This window comes from Melozone crissalis, unplaced genomic scaffold, assembly GCF_028551555.1.
Source record: "Melozone crissalis strain CALT ecotype California unplaced genomic scaffold, PUWL_Pcris_2 ptg000064l_1, whole genome shotgun sequence".
In the NCBI taxonomy this organism is placed as follows: domain Eukaryota; kingdom Metazoa; phylum Chordata; class Aves; order Passeriformes; family Passerellidae; genus Melozone; species Melozone crissalis.
The window spans coordinates 205,228-221,831 of NW_026535842.1; the positions used below are offsets into that span (position 1 = coordinate 205,228).

The 16,604-nt window shown below is 66.0% G+C and overlaps 3 protein-coding genes across 5 annotated transcripts; 1 reads left to right on the forward strand and 2 right to left on the reverse strand.

Moving 5' to 3' along the window:
- Positions 1 to 1,296: 1,296 nt before the first annotated feature.
- On the reverse strand, positions 1,297 to 6,650 carry YKT6 (YKT6 v-SNARE homolog). 2 transcript variants are annotated; one of them, XM_054289204.1, is made up of 8 exons: positions 6,589 to 6,650; positions 5,711 to 5,831; positions 3,761 to 3,843; positions 3,428 to 3,528; positions 2,962 to 3,066; positions 2,768 to 2,833; positions 2,343 to 2,444; positions 1,297 to 1,967 (listed from the first exon to the last, which is right to left on the reverse strand). In XM_054289204.1, exons 2-8 carry the CDS (start codon positions 5,812 to 5,814, stop codon positions 1,932 to 1,934), a joined length of 597 nt encoding a protein of 198 aa, XP_054145179.1. In that variant the 5' UTR covers positions 5,815 to 5,831; positions 6,589 to 6,650; the 3' UTR covers positions 1,297 to 1,931. The 2 variants fall into 2 exon arrangements, with proteins under 2 accessions (XP_054145179.1, XP_054145180.1); XM_054289205.1 differs by having other exon boundaries at positions 6,593 to 6,633.
- A 1,376-nt stretch (positions 6,651 to 8,026) lies between these two features.
- GCK (glucokinase) lies at positions 8,027 to 14,056 on the forward strand. 2 transcript variants are annotated; one of them, XM_054289195.1, is made up of 10 exons: positions 8,027 to 8,272; positions 10,146 to 10,308; positions 10,412 to 10,566; positions 10,761 to 10,880; positions 10,969 to 11,064; positions 11,369 to 11,468; positions 12,035 to 12,218; positions 12,418 to 12,573; positions 13,178 to 13,411; positions 13,494 to 14,051. In XM_054289195.1, the coding sequence occupies exons 1-10, from the start codon at positions 8,228 to 8,230 to the stop codon at positions 13,636 to 13,638; spliced, it is 1,398 nt and encodes a 465-aa protein (XP_054145170.1). In that variant the 5' UTR covers positions 8,027 to 8,227; the 3' UTR covers positions 13,639 to 14,051. The 2 variants fall into 2 exon arrangements, with proteins under 2 accessions (XP_054145170.1, XP_054145171.1); XM_054289196.1 differs by lacking the exons at positions 8,027 to 8,272; positions 10,146 to 10,308; positions 10,412 to 10,566; ... (1 more) ...; positions 10,969 to 11,064; positions 11,369 to 11,468 and having other exon boundaries at positions 12,132 to 12,208; positions 13,494 to 14,056.
- A 438-nt stretch (positions 14,057 to 14,494) lies between these two features.
- LOC128945440 (saposin-C-like) lies at positions 14,495 to 16,361 on the reverse strand. Its single transcript, XM_054289208.1, has 5 exons — positions 16,043 to 16,361; positions 15,475 to 15,599; positions 15,288 to 15,398; positions 15,036 to 15,208; positions 14,495 to 14,578 (listed from the first exon to the last, which is right to left on the reverse strand). The coding sequence occupies exons 1-4, from the start codon at positions 16,077 to 16,079 to the stop codon at positions 15,041 to 15,043; spliced, it is 441 nt and encodes a 146-aa protein (XP_054145183.1). The 5' UTR covers positions 16,080 to 16,361; the 3' UTR covers positions 14,495 to 14,578; positions 15,036 to 15,040.
- Positions 16,362 to 16,604: the final 243 nt, after the last annotated feature.

Sequence of the window (16,604 nt, forward strand, 5' to 3'; positions counted from 1 at the left end):
AAAAAAGCCAAAATGACGAAGACCACACCAAAAAAAAAAAAAAAAAAAGGAAAAAAAAGGGGGAAACCCACCCCCAATCCCCAACCCCACCCACACCCCCAAACCCGACCCAGCCGCTCGGCCACAGGCGAGGGCGCTGGGGGGCTCGGCCCCCCCCCTTGGCCCGTCTCTGCTGGGGGGGACGGGGGGTCCCGGGCCCCTCCCGGCTGTGCTCGTGGCGTGTTGCTGTCGCTGGTGGTGGATGTTGTTCTTTGGGCTCCGCTTTGCTCTGTCCTGCCCCAGCCCCTGTACATAGAGAGAGCTATTTATTTTTGAATTCCCACGGGGGTCCCCAGCACCGGGGGGCCGCCAGGGGGTGAGTGAGGTGGGGGGGACGCGCAGGGCCTCTCTCCCCTCCGGCCCGGAGCGCTGCCCGTGGGCCCGAGCCGACCCTGGGCGCTGCTGCTGCTGCTGCTGCTGCGGGGGGAACGGGGGCTGCCCCGGGAGCTCCCGCAGGGCCCCCGAGCCCCCGGCCCGCTGCTCCCGCCCCGGCAGCCCCAGCAGTGCCAGCCCGGGTGCGGGCAGGGGCTGGGGGCGCGCTCGGGGGGCACAGGGCAGCTGGGGCGCGGGGTGGGGCGGGGGGCTCAGGACGATCCAGCCAGCACTGACGCAGCATCGAAAGCACTTTAGACTAAGAGAATGGGTCTCTTAGGGGGCACGGGCTGCTCCGCCGGGCGCCCAGCGCGGGGGCGCACCCTGCACCCCCTCCCACGGCCCCGCCCGGGGGTCCCGGCCCCGCAGCCCCCCGGCCATCCACGCCGGGCGCTCCCCACGTCCCCCAGGGCATCCCCACCACGCTGAGGGCTGGTTTGGCTGGGGGCAGGGGGCGGGGCGGGCGGGCGGGGGATATTCATTATTTTTTAATTATTCTGATGATTTCCCTGCATGCCCTTTGCGCGGGAGCAACCCTCGGGCGCTAACGCTGTATGTTGAGGAGCTGAGCTGTTCCTGTCCCATGAATGCTGGTGGATCGTTGCCAAATTTTTCTCCTTCCTCCCCTTTTCTCTCGTTCTTTTTCTGTCTCCCCCTCCCCAGCATATCCCCCCCATGCCCCTCCCCCCAAAAAAATCCCCTTTGTCTTTTCTTTCTGAGCCTTGTAAGTGTAAAAGATGACTCTGATTTCGTTTTTGTCTCGGGAAAACTGCAAATAAATTATGAGGAAAAACTGATGATCATTGAAGTGAGGGGTGGAGAGGGAAGGCCAGGTGCATCCAGCCCCACCGGGGTGCCCAGGACGCCGCAGAGAGGAACAGCAACAACTGCCAAAGATACTTTATCCCCCGGCGTGCAGCCGGGGCACAGAAACACCCCAGGTACAGCCCAAGCCCCACCTTCACCTTCCCCTTCCCCCGGGAGGAAGAGGAGGCAGCGAGGGCTGCCGGCCCCGGCTGTGGGAGCAGGGCAGGGGCCCTGAGGTGCAGGGGTTGAATCCCCCCCTCCCCAGCACCAGGACACAGCTCCGGGCTCAGAGCGTGGGTGGGAGCTGCCCCCCACCCAAAGTCCTCCTCCCTTGCCCCCCGTCCCACCCCCAGCTCACCCTCAGGACACAAGTACATAAAAGCTGCCTGGGCTGGTAGCAGGGCTCTGCCTGCCCCCCCAGCCCCCCGGCCAGCGCTGGGGGGCTCCTGCAGGCCCGGGGGGCTGTGGAGGCAGGGCAGTGCGTGGTCGGGTGCCCCCCGGTCCCAGCTGCCCCAGGACAGCGAGGGTGGGGGCCTCGGTGTGACCCCCCGGCGCCGGCCCGGTGCCAGCCTTGGTGTCCCCTCAAGGTGGACAACAGTCACATCAGCCCAGGGGGCTGGGGACCCCCGGCCCCACCCCAGGAACAGCCCTGGGGGGGCTCCCGAGGGGGGTGCAGGGCTGCTGGTCCGGAGCTGGAGCCCTCGGGCTGCACGTCACATGACTGCACAGCAGGAATTCTGCTTTCGGGCCTGTCGAGAGAAGGAAAAGCATCTGTGACCCCCCGGGGCTCTGGGGGTCCCACACAGCCCCTCCTGCCGGGGCGGCACAAAGCACAGGGCACAAGGCCAGAGCTGGTGCCAGGAGCTGGGCAGGGTGCAGGACACCCCGGGAGGGGCTGGGGGCCCTGCAGCTGCAATTGGGGCTGGGGGCTCTGGGGCTGGAGCTGGGGGTTCTGCAGCTGCAGCTGGGGCTGGGGGCTCTGGGGCTGGGGCACCCAGGCTCCCCCAGGCCCAGAGCCTGCAGCACCAGGGGGGGGATCCCTGTCTGGCCCCCCGAGCTGTGCCCCCCAAGGATGACCCTCACCCTCCCAGCCCCCTTGGGGAGGGGTCTCCCTCCATACCCACCGTTTTGTAGAAGGCTTTGGACTGTGCCCCCAGCACCTCTGACTTGGAGACCAGGTCGTCCAGCTTCTCGCCACGCTCCAGCAGGGACTCCATGGTGTTGTGCTGCCAGGGAAAGGAGTGCTGAGCCCCAGACCCCCTGCAGCACCGGGGGGGTCACAGCACCCCCAGCCCCCCTCCCCGAGCCCCCCGGCCCTGCAGCCCCAGGGGAGATGGCACAGAGGGGAGGTGAGACAGGCACGAGGAGCAGGGGGCAGAGCCTGTGTCCTGCCAGCTGGGACAAGCCCCAGGGGGAAAAGGGGGGAAGGCAAAGGGGAAGAGCAAAGGGAGCTCCAGCCCAGGGAGGTGTCTGGGGATGGCTGGGGCCCCACCTGCCCCAAAGGTGCCCCAGGCCCGAGCAGGCAGCAGCCCCAGCCCTGCAGCCTCACCAGGATGATCTTGGTCTCGTCCAGCTCGGCCTGCACTCGGGTCATGGGGTCGGCGTCGCGGGGGTTCTGGGCACAAACAGCAGCGTGAGGGCGCTGCTGCTGGGGCTGGCACCCCCACAGGGACACCAGGGGCATCCCAGAGGTGCCAGAGCTGCCCACACACCTGCCCTGCCATTTCCAGGGAGCCTCTGTACCTGGTATTTGCTGAGGTATCCATCCAAGGCAGCGTAGCTGATGGTGGCAGGTGACCCTGAGGGCCAGTCCATCTTGCTGACCTCCCTGGAGAACTCCTCCAGCACCTGCCAGGTGAAGAAGCAGCAGTGAGGAGCCACAGCTGCAGGGCCACAGTGGCTGGAAGGGTTTTGCTCATCAAAATAGGAGATCTGAAGATTTTTGGGAAGGGACCTCACAGTCATCCACAGCCCTGCCACGGCAGGAACACCTCCCACCAGACCAGGCTGCTCCAATCCCTGCCCCAACTGGCCTTGAACACTTCAGAGACGGGGCTGGAGCGTGTCCAGAGACAGGGACAGAGCTGGGGAGGGGCTGGAGCCCCAGCAGGAGATGTGAACAGTCTTGGCCAATGATGCCCAGGCTGAGGGGGCCAGCCCCGAGTGCCCACACGGTGTGCCAGGGCAGGGGGGCTGGAGGAGCCCTCACCTTGTCCAGCAAGGTGAAGCAAACCCTCTGCGGATACTCATTGTCTGCAATCACCACTCCAGCCAGCCCGTCGCTCCTCACGTACACGTGGCACAGGTACTCTGCCAAGGAAACTCCTGTCAGGGAGGGAGCAGCCCCCAAACCCTCCCAGCACCCCAGGAAACTCCTGTGATGGAGGGAGCAGCCCCCCAAACCCTCCCAGCACCCAAGGGAGCTCCTGTCAGGGAGGCAGCAGCGCCCTCCGGCTCTGTTGCAGCCCCCAGCAGTGCTGCCCCCTCCCCAGGCTCTGTTTTGGGGTGCATTTCCCCGGGGTGGGGCGGGGGCAGCTCTCACCTTGCTCCTTGACAGAGGCCCTGCTGCCCAGCGCCGAGCGCTCCGCGATCAGCTGGCTCGTGAAGGTCATGAACTCCTGCACGCTGTGGGGACAGGCAGGGCTGGGGACACCGGGGACACTGGGGACACCCTGGGGACACTGCTGTGCCACAGCCCCCGCTGTGCGGGGTATCCAACCCTGCCCCTGCCCCCCGAGCAGTGCCAACCCCCAAGGGCACCCCCAGGCGCAGGGACAGCCTCTGTCCTGGGCTGAACCTGCTTTTGGGGGGATTTAGAGAGCAAAGCCACCACTGAACCTGGCCCTGCCTGGCCAGCACCTGCTGAGCAGCTGCATCGTGGAATGATTTGGGTTGGAGGGAGTGGATTGTTTGGGTTGGTTGGAATTATTTGGGTTGGATGGAATTATTTGGGTTTGAGCCCCCGGGCACGCTGTGAGCCAAAGCTCAGGAGCAGCCCCAAGCCAGGCTTGCTCTCATTTGGAGCACATTCCAGAGCCCAGGCCCAAGCCTGTCCAGCAGGCTCCTCAGTGAGCCCTCAGCAGCCCACAGCAAGGAAAGGAGGCCAGAATTAATGAGCAGGAGCCAAACGAAGCTGTTTGCAGGACAGCCCGTGCTGGCAGGCTGGGGTGAGCCACCCCAGGAAGGGACTTTTACCAGGGATGGGGCACAGAGCTCACCAGACACCACGAGTGGGACAGCTCCTGCTTGGAGGCGCCAGCGAAATGTCACAGGGCACAGACTGGTGGGGCTGACTGGTTCTCTGACAGCCCCCACTGCTGGGAGCAGCTCCAGAGGGGAAACGGCCTCCCAGTCTGCATCCCCGAGGGGTCTGCACTGCTCAGTCTGCATCCCCGAGGGGTCTGCACTGCTCAGTCTGCATCCCCGAGGGGTCTGCACTGCTCCCAGCCTGGACACCAGCTCCAGAGACCCTGCAGGGCAGGGAAAGGCCAGCCCAAGGATTCCTGAACATCCTGATCCAGCCCAAGGACCCCTGACCATCCCTGCTCCATCAGAGGGGGAGCACAGACTCCCCTCCCCACGAGGAGGGTCCTGCTGCCAGCCCCAGCCCCCATGACCCCAGGGTCTCACTCACACCATGGAGAAACCCTCCAGGAGCACTGAGTGCAGCCAGGAGCCAGCTGGATGCCAGGGCTGGTTCCCACTGGGAATTCTGGGTTTGTTCCCAGTGCTCCAGGAGGAAGTGGCCACTCAGCGCCTCCCTCTGAGCCTGCCCAGCTCCCTGGCAGGAGCTCCTGCCCAGCAGGTTCCACAGCCCTGCTCGCCCCACACGCAGCTCTCCACAGCCCACATAAACACACCTGAGCCATCACACCTGGGCCAAGCACCAAGCCCTGGGAGCAGCTGGCAGGCACAGACCCCCTCCCCAAAACCCCAGAGGTTCCCTGGGCACAGACACAGCCTGCTGGGGGGACCCCACATGGAATTCCTGGGGATTTGGGAAACCAGAGCTGCAGCTGTGTTGGGATTGAGCTGGCACTGCTGCACATCTGGCTGAGAAAGAGCTTTTTCAGACAGTCCCGCTTCACCTTTCCCCTTTTCCCCTGCAGTCACAGAACCCAGCGTGCCCGGGGCTCCACAGAACCCTGGCACGGGGACTTTGGGTCCCTGAGGGATTTCCCAACTGCTCTGCGTGCTCCACAGCACGTTCCTGCTCTGTCCCACAGCTCCAGGGGGTGCTCAGGGGCTGCTGCAGCCCCTGACCCCCATGAGCCCCCTCCCAGGGCACTCCCTGAGCCCCGATTTCACCCCCGGGCTGCCCTGGGGATCTGTGGGGTCAGAGCTGTGGGGTATTTTCCCCAGGAAAAGCCTCTCCCTGCTGCCACTGCAGCCGCAGTGGGGCAGAAACCCCCAGAGCTGTGCCCCCCTGCCCGAGGCGCTCCTGAGGCAGCCCCAGCAGCAGCAGCCCCCCAGGCCGAGCTGCCCAGCCCACCTGGACCTCTGGAAGAAGTTGAAGGTGGACACGTCGTAGGCAGCTTTGAGCAAGTGCACTTTGGGGTCACCCTTGTAAAGGACACTTAGGCTGTAGAGCCTCATGGCGGCGGCTCGGGGGCCTGGGGGGAGAGCAGGGGCTGGGCTGGGGTCCTCAGGGGGCCAGGGCTCCCCCAGAGCCCCCTGCCGGCCCAGGCAGCTGAGCCCCCCACCCCCAGAGCCCCCCCTGGCTCCTCACCCTGACCCCTGCCCAGCCCAGCCCTCACCTGGCCCAGCACAACCCAGCACCCAGCCCAGTACAACCTAGTAAAACCCACCCCAATACAGCCCAGTATAACCCAGTATAACCCAGCCCAGGATAACCCAGCACCCAGCCCAGTACAGCCCAGTAAAACCCACCCAGCACCCAACCCAGTAAATCCCATCCTAGCCCGACTCAGTAAAACCCAGCATAGCCCAGTAAAACCCACCGCAGTATAACCCAGTATAACCCAGTATAGCCCAGCCCAGTATAACCTAGCCCAGTATAGCCCAATATAACCCATGCCGGTATAACCCAGTATACCCCAATAAATCCCACCCTAGTATAACCCAGTACAGCTCAGTAAAACCGACCCCAGTATAACCCAGAATAACCCAGTACAGCCGAGCCCAGCGTAACCCAGCACCCAGCCCAGCACAGCCCAGTATAACCCAGTACAGCTCACCCCAGTATAACCCCCCCCTACACCCCAGCCCCTCCACCCAGTGTACCTCGGCCACTCCCAGCACTACGCCTGCAGCCCTCGGCCCCCGGGCAGCCCAGCCGGCCCTGCGCGGCCCCGTTCCCCCCCGGTACCCCCTGGGATCCCCCCGTTCCCCCCCGTTCCCCGCCGGTACCGACGCGGCGGTCGCGGCTCAGCGCGGGCGGCGGCCGGGCGGCGATGGGCGCGACCCGGAAGTGGAACATGGCAGCCGGAAGTGCCGGCTCTGCCACGGGACGCCTCCCGTCCCGCGCACGCGCCAAGATCGCTCCGCCCCCTCAACCTTCTGGCCAATCAGCGCCCGCCTCCCCCATTCTGGCGTCAGCCGGGCGACCAATCAGCGCCTCCCGAGGAGCGGCGCTCGTTCCTCGGGGCGGACAGCAGGGGGCGCTGTGCCCAGTGGGGCCTGCTCGGCTCCGTGGGGCGGGGTCTTTCTGTGGGGCGTGGTCCCTCCCTGGGGCGGGGCCTGTTCGGCTCAGTGGGGCGGGGTCTCTCCGTGGGCGGGGTCCCGTGTGTGGGGCGGGGTCCCCTGCGTGGGGCGGGGTCTCTCTGTGGGGCGGGGGTCCCGGTGTGGGGCGGGGGTCCCCTGTGTGGGGCCCTGTTCCCGCAGTGTGGTGACCGTCTCTGAGAAGCGGGAACGGCCTTCCCCGGTTGCTGGGGGCCGCCCTGGGGAGTGGGGACCCTTCCACGGGGCGGTTCTGCCCCGGCGTGGGGTCCCCTCCATGCTGGGGGTAGGGGCTGAACCCCCGAGAGTTTCGGATCCCTCAGAGGTGTGGGGAGCCCTCGTGGTTGGTGACACCGAGGCAGGGCTGCCAGGGCCCTCCTGTGACCCCGGAGGGGCAGGGGGTGCTGTGGGGTGACCCTGCATCTCCCAGGCCCTGCCCTGACACCCAAAACTCTATGTCCCCCCAGAGCCCCCAGGGCTGTCACCGTCCGGGCCTCCCGGGGTGTCCCAGAGCAGCGCCGGAGCTTTCGGGGTCACCCATCCCCGGGGTGCCCCTCATCCCACTCGGACCTCCCCTCTCCGCCGCACCGGGAGCATGACGTGCTGCGGGGGTGCCGGGGTGCCCCGTCCCCGTGCCCACACCGGCACCATCCCGGCTCCCCGCGGTGCCGGTTCGGGGCTGCGGTCCCGTCCCGGGCCGGGGCCCGCAGCGCTCCCGCCGCCCTCGCCCCCGGCCGTGCCCGGTCTCCATGGGAGCGCGGTTGCCAAGCCGGCCGCTGGAGTGCCTGCCGCCACCATCGAGCCGTTGGCACGGCAACGGGGACACGGCTGACCCGGGGCGGGGTGCGGCGGGGAGGGTCCCGGCCGAGCCCGGCCAGCGCACCAGGGGTCCCCAGGGCTGCCGGAGCCCCCCGCGCCGGGCTGGGACCCCCAGGCAGGCCGCGGTCACCGAGGCAGCCCCGGAGAGCGTGAGCGGAGCCGAGCAGAGCATGTGGGGCCGCAGGGCTGACCCCGCCGCGGCCCCGGGGCCCGCTCGCTGCCGCTCCGCCTGAGGGCCGGGACAGGGACCGGGGCCGGGACCGCCTCGCCGCCTGAGGGGACCGGGACCGCCTCGCCGGGGCCGCTCGGGTCCTCGGATGAGATAAGGCAGCGAAAGTGGAGCATCCGCGAGGGACGGAGCGAGGGACGCGGCACGGAGCAGCGCGGGGCCCGGCGGACGCGCTCCAGGCCAGGGCAGGGCGCTGCCCCGGGCCCGGCACCACGGTGGGGACACAGCGGCCGAGGGGGGCACGGCTCGGCCCGCAGCCCGCCCCAGCCCGCGCCTGCCCCCATGCTGGATCACCGAGCCAGGATGGAGAGCAGCAGGAAGGAGAAGGTGAGGTGCTGCGGGGCCCGGGCGGTGACGGGAGGAGTGCGGAGCCTCGCCGGGCTCCAGCCTCCCCTGGTGCTCCCAGCAGCTCCCAAGGCTCCAGCCCAGAGGAGGATGGCTGCTGGGGAGGGCACCAGGGCAGCCCCATCCCTGAGGTCACCCCCAGAACAGCACAGGCCCTACAGCACAGAGGGCTCCTGATGGAGCTGGGAGCGTTTGTGGGACGTTCTGCTGGTCTGGGATTCTCCCACCCTCCCAACATCCCCAGGATGGGATGGGGCCTGTCACCGCCATCAGCTGGCTGTCATCGTTGTCACTGAGGCACCCAGCACGGTGGCACAGGGCTGATCCCAGCCAAGAACCAGCTGTTTGTGGGGCATCCTCTCCCAGATGGATTGAGCTCAGGGGACACCAAGGGAACACTGAGAGGACTCATCACATGCTGGACCAGCAGAGATGGGTGTCACTGGCCAGTGCAGCCAGCAGCCACAGGGTTCCCAGCTCCATCCCTTTGGCGGGATGTGTTGGAGCGCACCATTTCCATGGGAAGCTGAGAGCCAGATAACGTCATGTGGGAAGAGCCAAATCCTGCCAGGGAAGGGCCAAACCCATGGTTTTGAAGGTGAAGGGAGACATGAGCAGGGAAATGTGGTGCTGAGATGGGAAAAACACTGGAGAAATAAAACTGGGACTCCCAGGTGCCCGCCTTGGGACAGGGACCCTCCAGCCATGGCAGATTGGGGGTTCCCATTCCAAGTGGTGCCACCGGATGGATTGGCACTGAATACCTGCAGCCAACAGCCCAGGAGGGCTGAGCAGATCCAGCTCCAGCTTTCCTGGCAGGATTTTTCCAATCGTTCTGGTCAATCACCCTCAGGACCAGGGCAAACCTCCCCGCCGTGGGTGCCCAGCCCCGTTCCGGGGGCTCCGTGCTGCAGCCACGGCACCGGGGGCCGGGTGATGTGCCAGGGCAGCTGGATTGAGCCACGGCAAGGGGCGGGCGCCCCCAGAGCTGGGACGCTCCAAACGCTTTCCTGAGCCCCCTACCCCAAAACCCGTCGGGAAACAGCAGCAGCCTCGAGGCAAACACCTGTGTGCCGGGAAGAGGCGGTGACTAATGAGCCCTAATGCTGCCGGCTGCAGCTGGCCGGGAGGGAGCGCCGGCCCCGCTCCATCTGACAGCCGGGGCACCTGGCCCCAGCCCCGCTGCCTAATGGAGGCTGCGCCGAGCCCGGGGTTGCTACGGACAGGATAAACACGGATCCTGCTTGCCAGGTGCTTCCCTCGAGTGGGCCCTGCGGCTCTCCCTGGCAGCGAGACAAGGCGGCGATCCCCAGGAGCATTCCTGCCTGCCTGCCCTCTGCCCCATTTTAGCCCCACGTTTGGTGGGTACCCACGATTCCCGGTGGGGTACAGGGAGAGGGATGGTCCCAGGGGAGCAAGGGGGACACACCAGCATCTTCACCATAAAATAATCCCACGTCCTTGGTGGGAGATGCTGTGCTTCTCAAGGGCATGGCCAGGAGCGCTCCTTGCGGGAGTGACTGTGGGATTCATCAGGATGGGAGGAATGGTGCACAGCCCCCCAAACAATTCAGCTGGGTGACAGGGATGGCAGGAGCCCGGTGCCAAGCCCGGACACCAGAGCTGACTGTGGTGTCCTGCAGGCAGCACCAGAAGGGGCCTTGGTGCCTCATGACGGTTCTATGGATTCCCTGCTCAGTGGGAGAATAGCAGAGCGACGGGATATGTCATTTCAGGGTGGCCATGTGAAAACAGGGCTGGGGGAAGGGAAACTTGGAGTTTCCTGGAATTCTTGCAGTTCAGGCCCCTTGCATCCCAGATCCCTGGTCCCAGTCTGACGCTGTGCTGTGTGCAGGTGGAGCAGATCCTGTCGGAGTTCCATCTGAAGGAGGAGGACCTGAAGAAGGTGATGTACCGCATGCAGAAGGAGATGGACCGAGGGCTCAAGCTGGAGACACACGAGGAAGCCTCTGTGAAAATGCTGCCCACCTACGTGCGCTCCACCCCCGAGGGCTCTGGTACGGTGCCACTCCAGCCCTTGTTTGCCACCCTTCCAGCTCTGCGTGCAAGGCTGAGCCTACCAAGAGCCCGTCACCTTGTCCCCTCTCCCTGGCTTTGCAGAGGTGGGAGATTTCCTGTCTCTGGACCTGGGCGGCACCAACTTCCGTGTGATGCTGGTGAAGGTGGGCGAGGGGGAGGAGGGGCAGTGGAAGGTGAAGACGAAGCACCAGATGTACTCCATCCCGGAGGATGCCATGACTGGGACGGCTGAGATGGTCAGTGGAGCACATGGGGGGTCCCATCCCATCCCATCCCAGTCCCATTCGTTGTGTGTGTTTCAGTGGGAACACCTGAGGGGACACACCCATCCCTGCAGCCTGGGGAACCCGTGGTGGGGGACAGCATCTGTCCAAGGGCAGTGGGAGGGTGGGGACATCCCTCGGGAAAGGCTGGATCTCCTGTCTTCCAGCTCTTCGACTACATCTCCGAGTGCATCTCTGATTTCCTGGACAAGCACCAGATGAAGCACAAAAAGCTGCCCCTGGGCTTCACCTTCTCCTTCCCTGTGCGGCACGAGGACATCGACAAGGTGAGGGGGTGTCCGGGCAGCACCAGGGCTTGGGGGTCCCCAAGCTCACCTAAAGCACAGCCCCATTTCGGTCTGACCCCCATTGCAGGGCATCCTCCTGAACTGGACCAAGGGCTTCAAAGCCTCGGGCGCGGAAGGGAACAACGTGGTGGGGCTGCTGAGGGACGCCATCAAACGGCGAGGGGTGAGAGGATCCCCCTGTGCTGGCACCACCCCTGCCGTCCCTGCCAGGCTCACTGCAGCCTGCCTCTGCCTGCCACAGGGCCACTGCAGCCCGCTGTGTCCCCAGGAAGGGACCATGGGAGCTCAGCTGTCCCCAGATGCGGCTGCTGGAGCCACCTGTGTCTCTAGGCAGGGCTGTTCCACGTGTGTGCACACATGTGCACGACACGTGCCCAGGCCCTCACCCCTGGGGACCGTGCACCCCAAACCCACCTGTCTGGGGACAGCCTGGCCCCCCAGGAGCCCACACTGGTCCCTGTCCCCAGGACTTCGAGATGGACGTGGTGGCGATGGTGAACGACACGGTGGCCACGATGATCTCCTGCTACTACGAAGATCACCGGTGCGAGGTTGGGATGATTGTGGGTAAGATGCCCCTTCTACAGGGACACGTGGCTGGGCACAGGGAGCTGTCCACGGGCCCGCTGCCCTGCTGCTGCCCCGTCCTTCTGGGGGGACACACCAATGACATGGGGGTGGCAGTGGCACTCTGCTGACTTTGGGAGGAGAAAGGGGGTGGTCATCATAACAGGGCTGGTCCCCAAGGGGCTGCCCTGGCCCCAGACTCTGGCCTGTGTTAGTCCCTACCACCCTCACAGGGAAGGATTTCTTCCTGGTATCCAATCTAAATGTCCCCTCTTTTAGTCTGAAACCTCTTCAATCTAAATCTCCCCTCTTTTAGTCTGAAACCTCTTCCCCTGTCCTGGAGCCACCTTTGAAGCAGTTTTATACCATGGTGCCAGTCACCAGGCTGAGGAACATCCCTCAGGCTCCATATGGGTCCCAACCCCTGCCCTGGCACGTCTGGACCCCTCAGTTCTTCCCCACTGCTGCACAGCACCGTCCCAGTTCTATCCCAGCTGGTGTGGGGGGCTGTGGTGGGGGGTGCCAGTGCTGTCCCCCTGCCCAGACCCATGCCCAGTTCCTGGCAGGGACGGGCTGCAACGCCTGCTACATGGAGGAGATGCACAACGTGGAGCTGGTGGAGGGCGACGAGGGGCGCATGTGTGTGAACACGGAGTGGGGGGCCTTTGGAGCCTCCGGGGAGCTGGACGAGTTCTTGCTGGAGTACGACCGCGTGGTGGACGAGACCTCCCTTAACCCCGGTCAGCAACTGTAAGGAATAGGAGAGATCCAGTTCCTCTGGGCGTCCCTCCCGTCCCCGTGCCGCGCCGGGCTCAGCCCCGGCAGGGCACCCTCCGCCCTGGGCCATGCACACATCCAGCAGGGAGGGGGGAGGAAAGAGGGGCTGCTCTGGGAGCTGAGCCCTCAAATCCCAGCTCTGATGCCGCCCCCTGGCCTGTGCCCCCCCCAGGTACGAGAAGATCATCGGGGGGAAGTACATGGGGGAGATCGTGCGGCTGGTGCTGCTGAAGCTGGTGGATGAGAACCTGCTCTTCAACGGGGAGGCCTCTGAGAAGCTCAAGACTCGTGGGACCTTTGAGACCCGTTTCATGTCCCAGATTGAGAGGTACAGGGCTGGGGGGGCACCCCCAAAACTGCCTGCCAGGCTGCACAGCACTGGGCGGCACTGGGAGGCCTGTGCTCTGACTCTGCACTGCTCCAGGCACACTGAGGAGTCTGTGCTCTCGCTCTGCGCTGGGCTGTCCCACAGGGGATCGATCCCCGTTCCATCAACCCATCCCCTTTCACTGCCTCATTTTGGGCTCCTTTATCCTGTTACCCCACACCAGCCTACTCTGACTGTCCAGTCCCTGTGTTCTGCCACCCAAACCAGTGTCCCCTGTCATGGGCCCATCATGAGCCCATCGTTCTGTACGTGCCTGCTCTGTCCCATACTGGGGTCCCCATGTCCCATCACCCCACATACGGGGGGCCCACTTCCAGGTCCCTCTGTCCCATCACCCCACAGCAGCCCCAGGTTGGAGTCCCCCATGCCATCACCCCACACCGACCCGCTCTGACTGGCCCAGTTGGGGTTCCCCATCCTGGGACCCCATACACTGTCCCGTGTGAGGCTCCCCCATCCCCTCACTGCCCCATCGCTCTGCAGCTGCCTCCCCAGGCTCCCCACCCTTCAGCCATTGCCGACCCCCTTTCCTCCCCTACCCCAGCGACTCCGACGACCGCAAGCAGATCTACAACATCCTGTCAGCCTTCGAGCTGCTGCCGTCGCGGATGGACTGCGAGATCGTGCGGCGCGTGTGCGAGAGCGTGTCCACGCGCGCCGCCCAGATGTGCTCGGCCGGGCTGGCCGGCGTCATCAACCGCATGCGCGAGAGCCGCAGCCAGGACACCCTCAAGATCACCGTCGGCGTCGACGGCTCCGTCTACAAGCTCCATCCCAGGTGGGCACCCGGCGACGCCCCCGTCCCTCCCTTCATCCCCCAGGCCCTGACCCCAGCAGTGACTCCGCATTCCCCTCCCCAGCTTCAAGGACCACTTCCACGCCACGGTGCGGCAGCTGACGCCCGGCTGCGACATCACCTTCATCCAGTCCGAGGAAGGCAGCGGGCGCGGGGCCGCCCTCATCTCGGCCGTGGCCTGCAAGATGGCCTGCATGATGGGGCAGTGAGCTGGACTCGGGGGGACGGCGGGGCCGGCGCTCTCTGGGAGCTGACACGGACATGGGGAGGAGGCGGCTCCGGCCCCCAATAAACGGGGTGTGTGTGGACTTCTCTGGGGCCGCTCTGGCCAGTGCTGCTCTCTTCCCGTGCTGGCAGAGAGACCCCCATGTGGGGCTGCCCCACATCTATGGGGTGGCCAAGGAGCTTCCTGTGCCCTCACCTCCCTCCCCCATCCTCACACAGCTGCAGCAAGGGGGGCTCCAGTGCACCCCAGCCCCTTTGCTGGGAGAAAGCCCCCCCGGGGGGGGTGGCCTAGAGATGAGGGGCTCCCTGGGGGTACTTTGGGGGGGATGTCAGGGTAGAGGAGCTCCCCACCAGTGATCCCTGGGGTGCAGAGGGTGAGCGGAGTGCACCAGAAATGGGCCAGATGGAGGGGGTCAAACAGAAGAGATTCCCTGCACTCCAATTGGCTGGAATTAAAGAAAAAGGACCGGGTGTGGGATTCCCTGTGCTCTGATTGCCTGGGGCTGAAGCAGGGATGCCCCGTGCTCAGCTGGGACAGCAGGAGGATCCCAAGCCCATGGCAGCACCGGTGACAAGCGGGTGACAAATGACAGTGGCGAGTGCAGGGACAGATGTAGTGCCAGGCATGGAGTGCACAGGATGGGGACAGTGACAGCCAGCACCACCCGGCAGTGTGAAGGGGACCCACAGGGGACACATCCCCACCCTACTGCTGGCACCTCCGGTGTCACCTTGGCCCTGCTGGGGGCAGGCTGTCCCCTGCCAGTGCCAGGTGCCATTCACCCTTGTCACCATGTCCCCCCAGGGCAGACAAATGAGACCCTGGAGCCAGAGGAGGGAGTTTATTGTGGGGAGGGGGATGGCTGGGCTGTGGGGCCATCGGGGCTGGAGGGGCGTCGGGTTTGGGGGCACTCGGGGCTGTGCCTGTGGAGAAAGGAAAGAGCAGGGGGAGTCAGGGGCCAGTGGAAGCAGCTCCTCCAGCCCTCCCCCTGCTCCACAGCGCACTGGGGGTGGCCTGGCTCACCCTCACCCTGCAGAGTGCAGCACGGAAGGTTCTGAAACACTCCCACCCTTCCAGCAGGTGTGGGGTGAGGGATGCAGGATGCAAAGCGCGGGATGCAGAGGGGGGATATGGGATCAGGATGTGGGGTGCAGGATGCAGGGCTCAGGACAGTGCAGGACTGGGACATGGGGTGCAGGATCAGGATGCGGGTGCAGGATGTGGGTTCAGGACCAGGTTGCAGGGTGCAGGGCACAGTGCAGGACAGGGGGTGTGGGATTGCCATGCAGGGAACAGTACACAGTGCAGGATGCAAGATGGGGATGTGGGGTGCAGGATCAGCCCGTGGGGTGCAGGATCAGGATGCAGGTGGGCCCTGACCGTGCTCAGGAGCGGCAGAGGCCGATGGCAGCGCAGATGTCCTTGGGCATGTCCCCGTTCTGCAGCCCCTCGCTGATCTGCTCCTGGTACTTGCTCACCAACTGCTGGCACTGCTTGCCCAGCCTCCGGCCCAGCGCCCGGCAGCCCTTCTGCAGCGCTGCCTGCACCGCCGACTGCCAAAGCCACCACGGGTCAGGGGGACACAGGGACAGGGCCCCCAGCCTGGCCCCCCAGCCCCTCAGCACCCCTCACCTCGTCGGGGTCGTCACCTGCCAGATCCTGCATCTTCTTCAGGACCTTGGTGCACAGGCTGCACTTCAGCTTCCTGCCCTCTGCCACGCCGTCCCCGTCAGCCACGTCCCCCTGTGGGCACACACAGACCATCAGGGCTGCCTGCACCCCCGGGTGGCCCTGGCAGTGCTCGGGGCTGGGGTCTCACCAGGGCCAGGCTGTCCCAGAGGTGCTGGCACTGCTGCTCCCAGCCACAGCGCTTGGCCGTGGCCGTGTCCCTGCACCAGGAGATCGGGTCACCCTGGCAGGGCAGGGGGTCCGCGGCCTGAGCTGCTGCCGGGGGACAGGACGGTGAGCGTGGCTGCAGGGTGGGTGCCGAGACCCTAAACCACCAGCTCCACGTACTCAGCCCCATCCCCACCATCCTGCCTGCCTGTTCCCACTGTCCCCAGGTGCCAGTGTCAGCATGGGCACCGTGCCCATCATCCCTGGGTCCTCAGGCAGACCCCATCCCTGCCACCCACAGCTGCTTGTTCCCATCAGTCCTCACCATCCCTCCCGCCTGTCCCCCTGTCCTCCTCCCCACACCCCTGAGCGCCCGTCCCTGCACAGACCCCATCCCCTTCCCACACAGACCCTCCCTGCACAGACCCCATCCCCGGCACACACAGCTCCCCACACAGACCCCAGCTCCCCAGTTCAGTCACACAGGCTGCCACCCCGTTGTCCCCATGTGTCCTGTCCGTCCCCCCGGGGAGGCGGGAGGGTCCCGGTACCTCCCAGCAGCAGCAGCAGGACGAGGGTGGCAGCCATGGTGAGCCCGCTGAGCCGGTGACAGCAGGTGACACTGCGTGGCCGTGGTGACTGCCTGCGTGCTGACCCCTTTTATAGCGGGGCCGCGGGCTGTGGGGGTGGGGGACCGAAACCCCAAACCCCAAAACCCCTTAAACCCGTGCACAGCTGCTCGCAGGGCCCTTCCTGCCTCACAGCTCCACCCCCGCGGGAAGGGCTTCGGGGGGGAACGGGGAGCTCGGCACCCCCGGCCCTGCAACGGGGGGGACACGGGGAGCTCGGCACCCCCAATCTCACCCGGGGGGACACGGGGAGCTCGGCACCCCCAGCCCCTCCAGCCTCACCGGGAGCTCGGCCCCCCCAGCCTCGCCCCTCAGTGCCGCTGCCCCAGAGCTGGGGCGGGGAGGGACCGGCTGGACCCCCGGGGCCCTACCGGGGGGTCCGTCCCGGCTCCTCCCGGGACCCCTCCAGGCTCCGGGGAGAGCAAGGGCTCGGTGTCCCCTCGGGGTCGGTGCCGGTGTCTCTCGCTGTCCCGGTCCCCGCCAT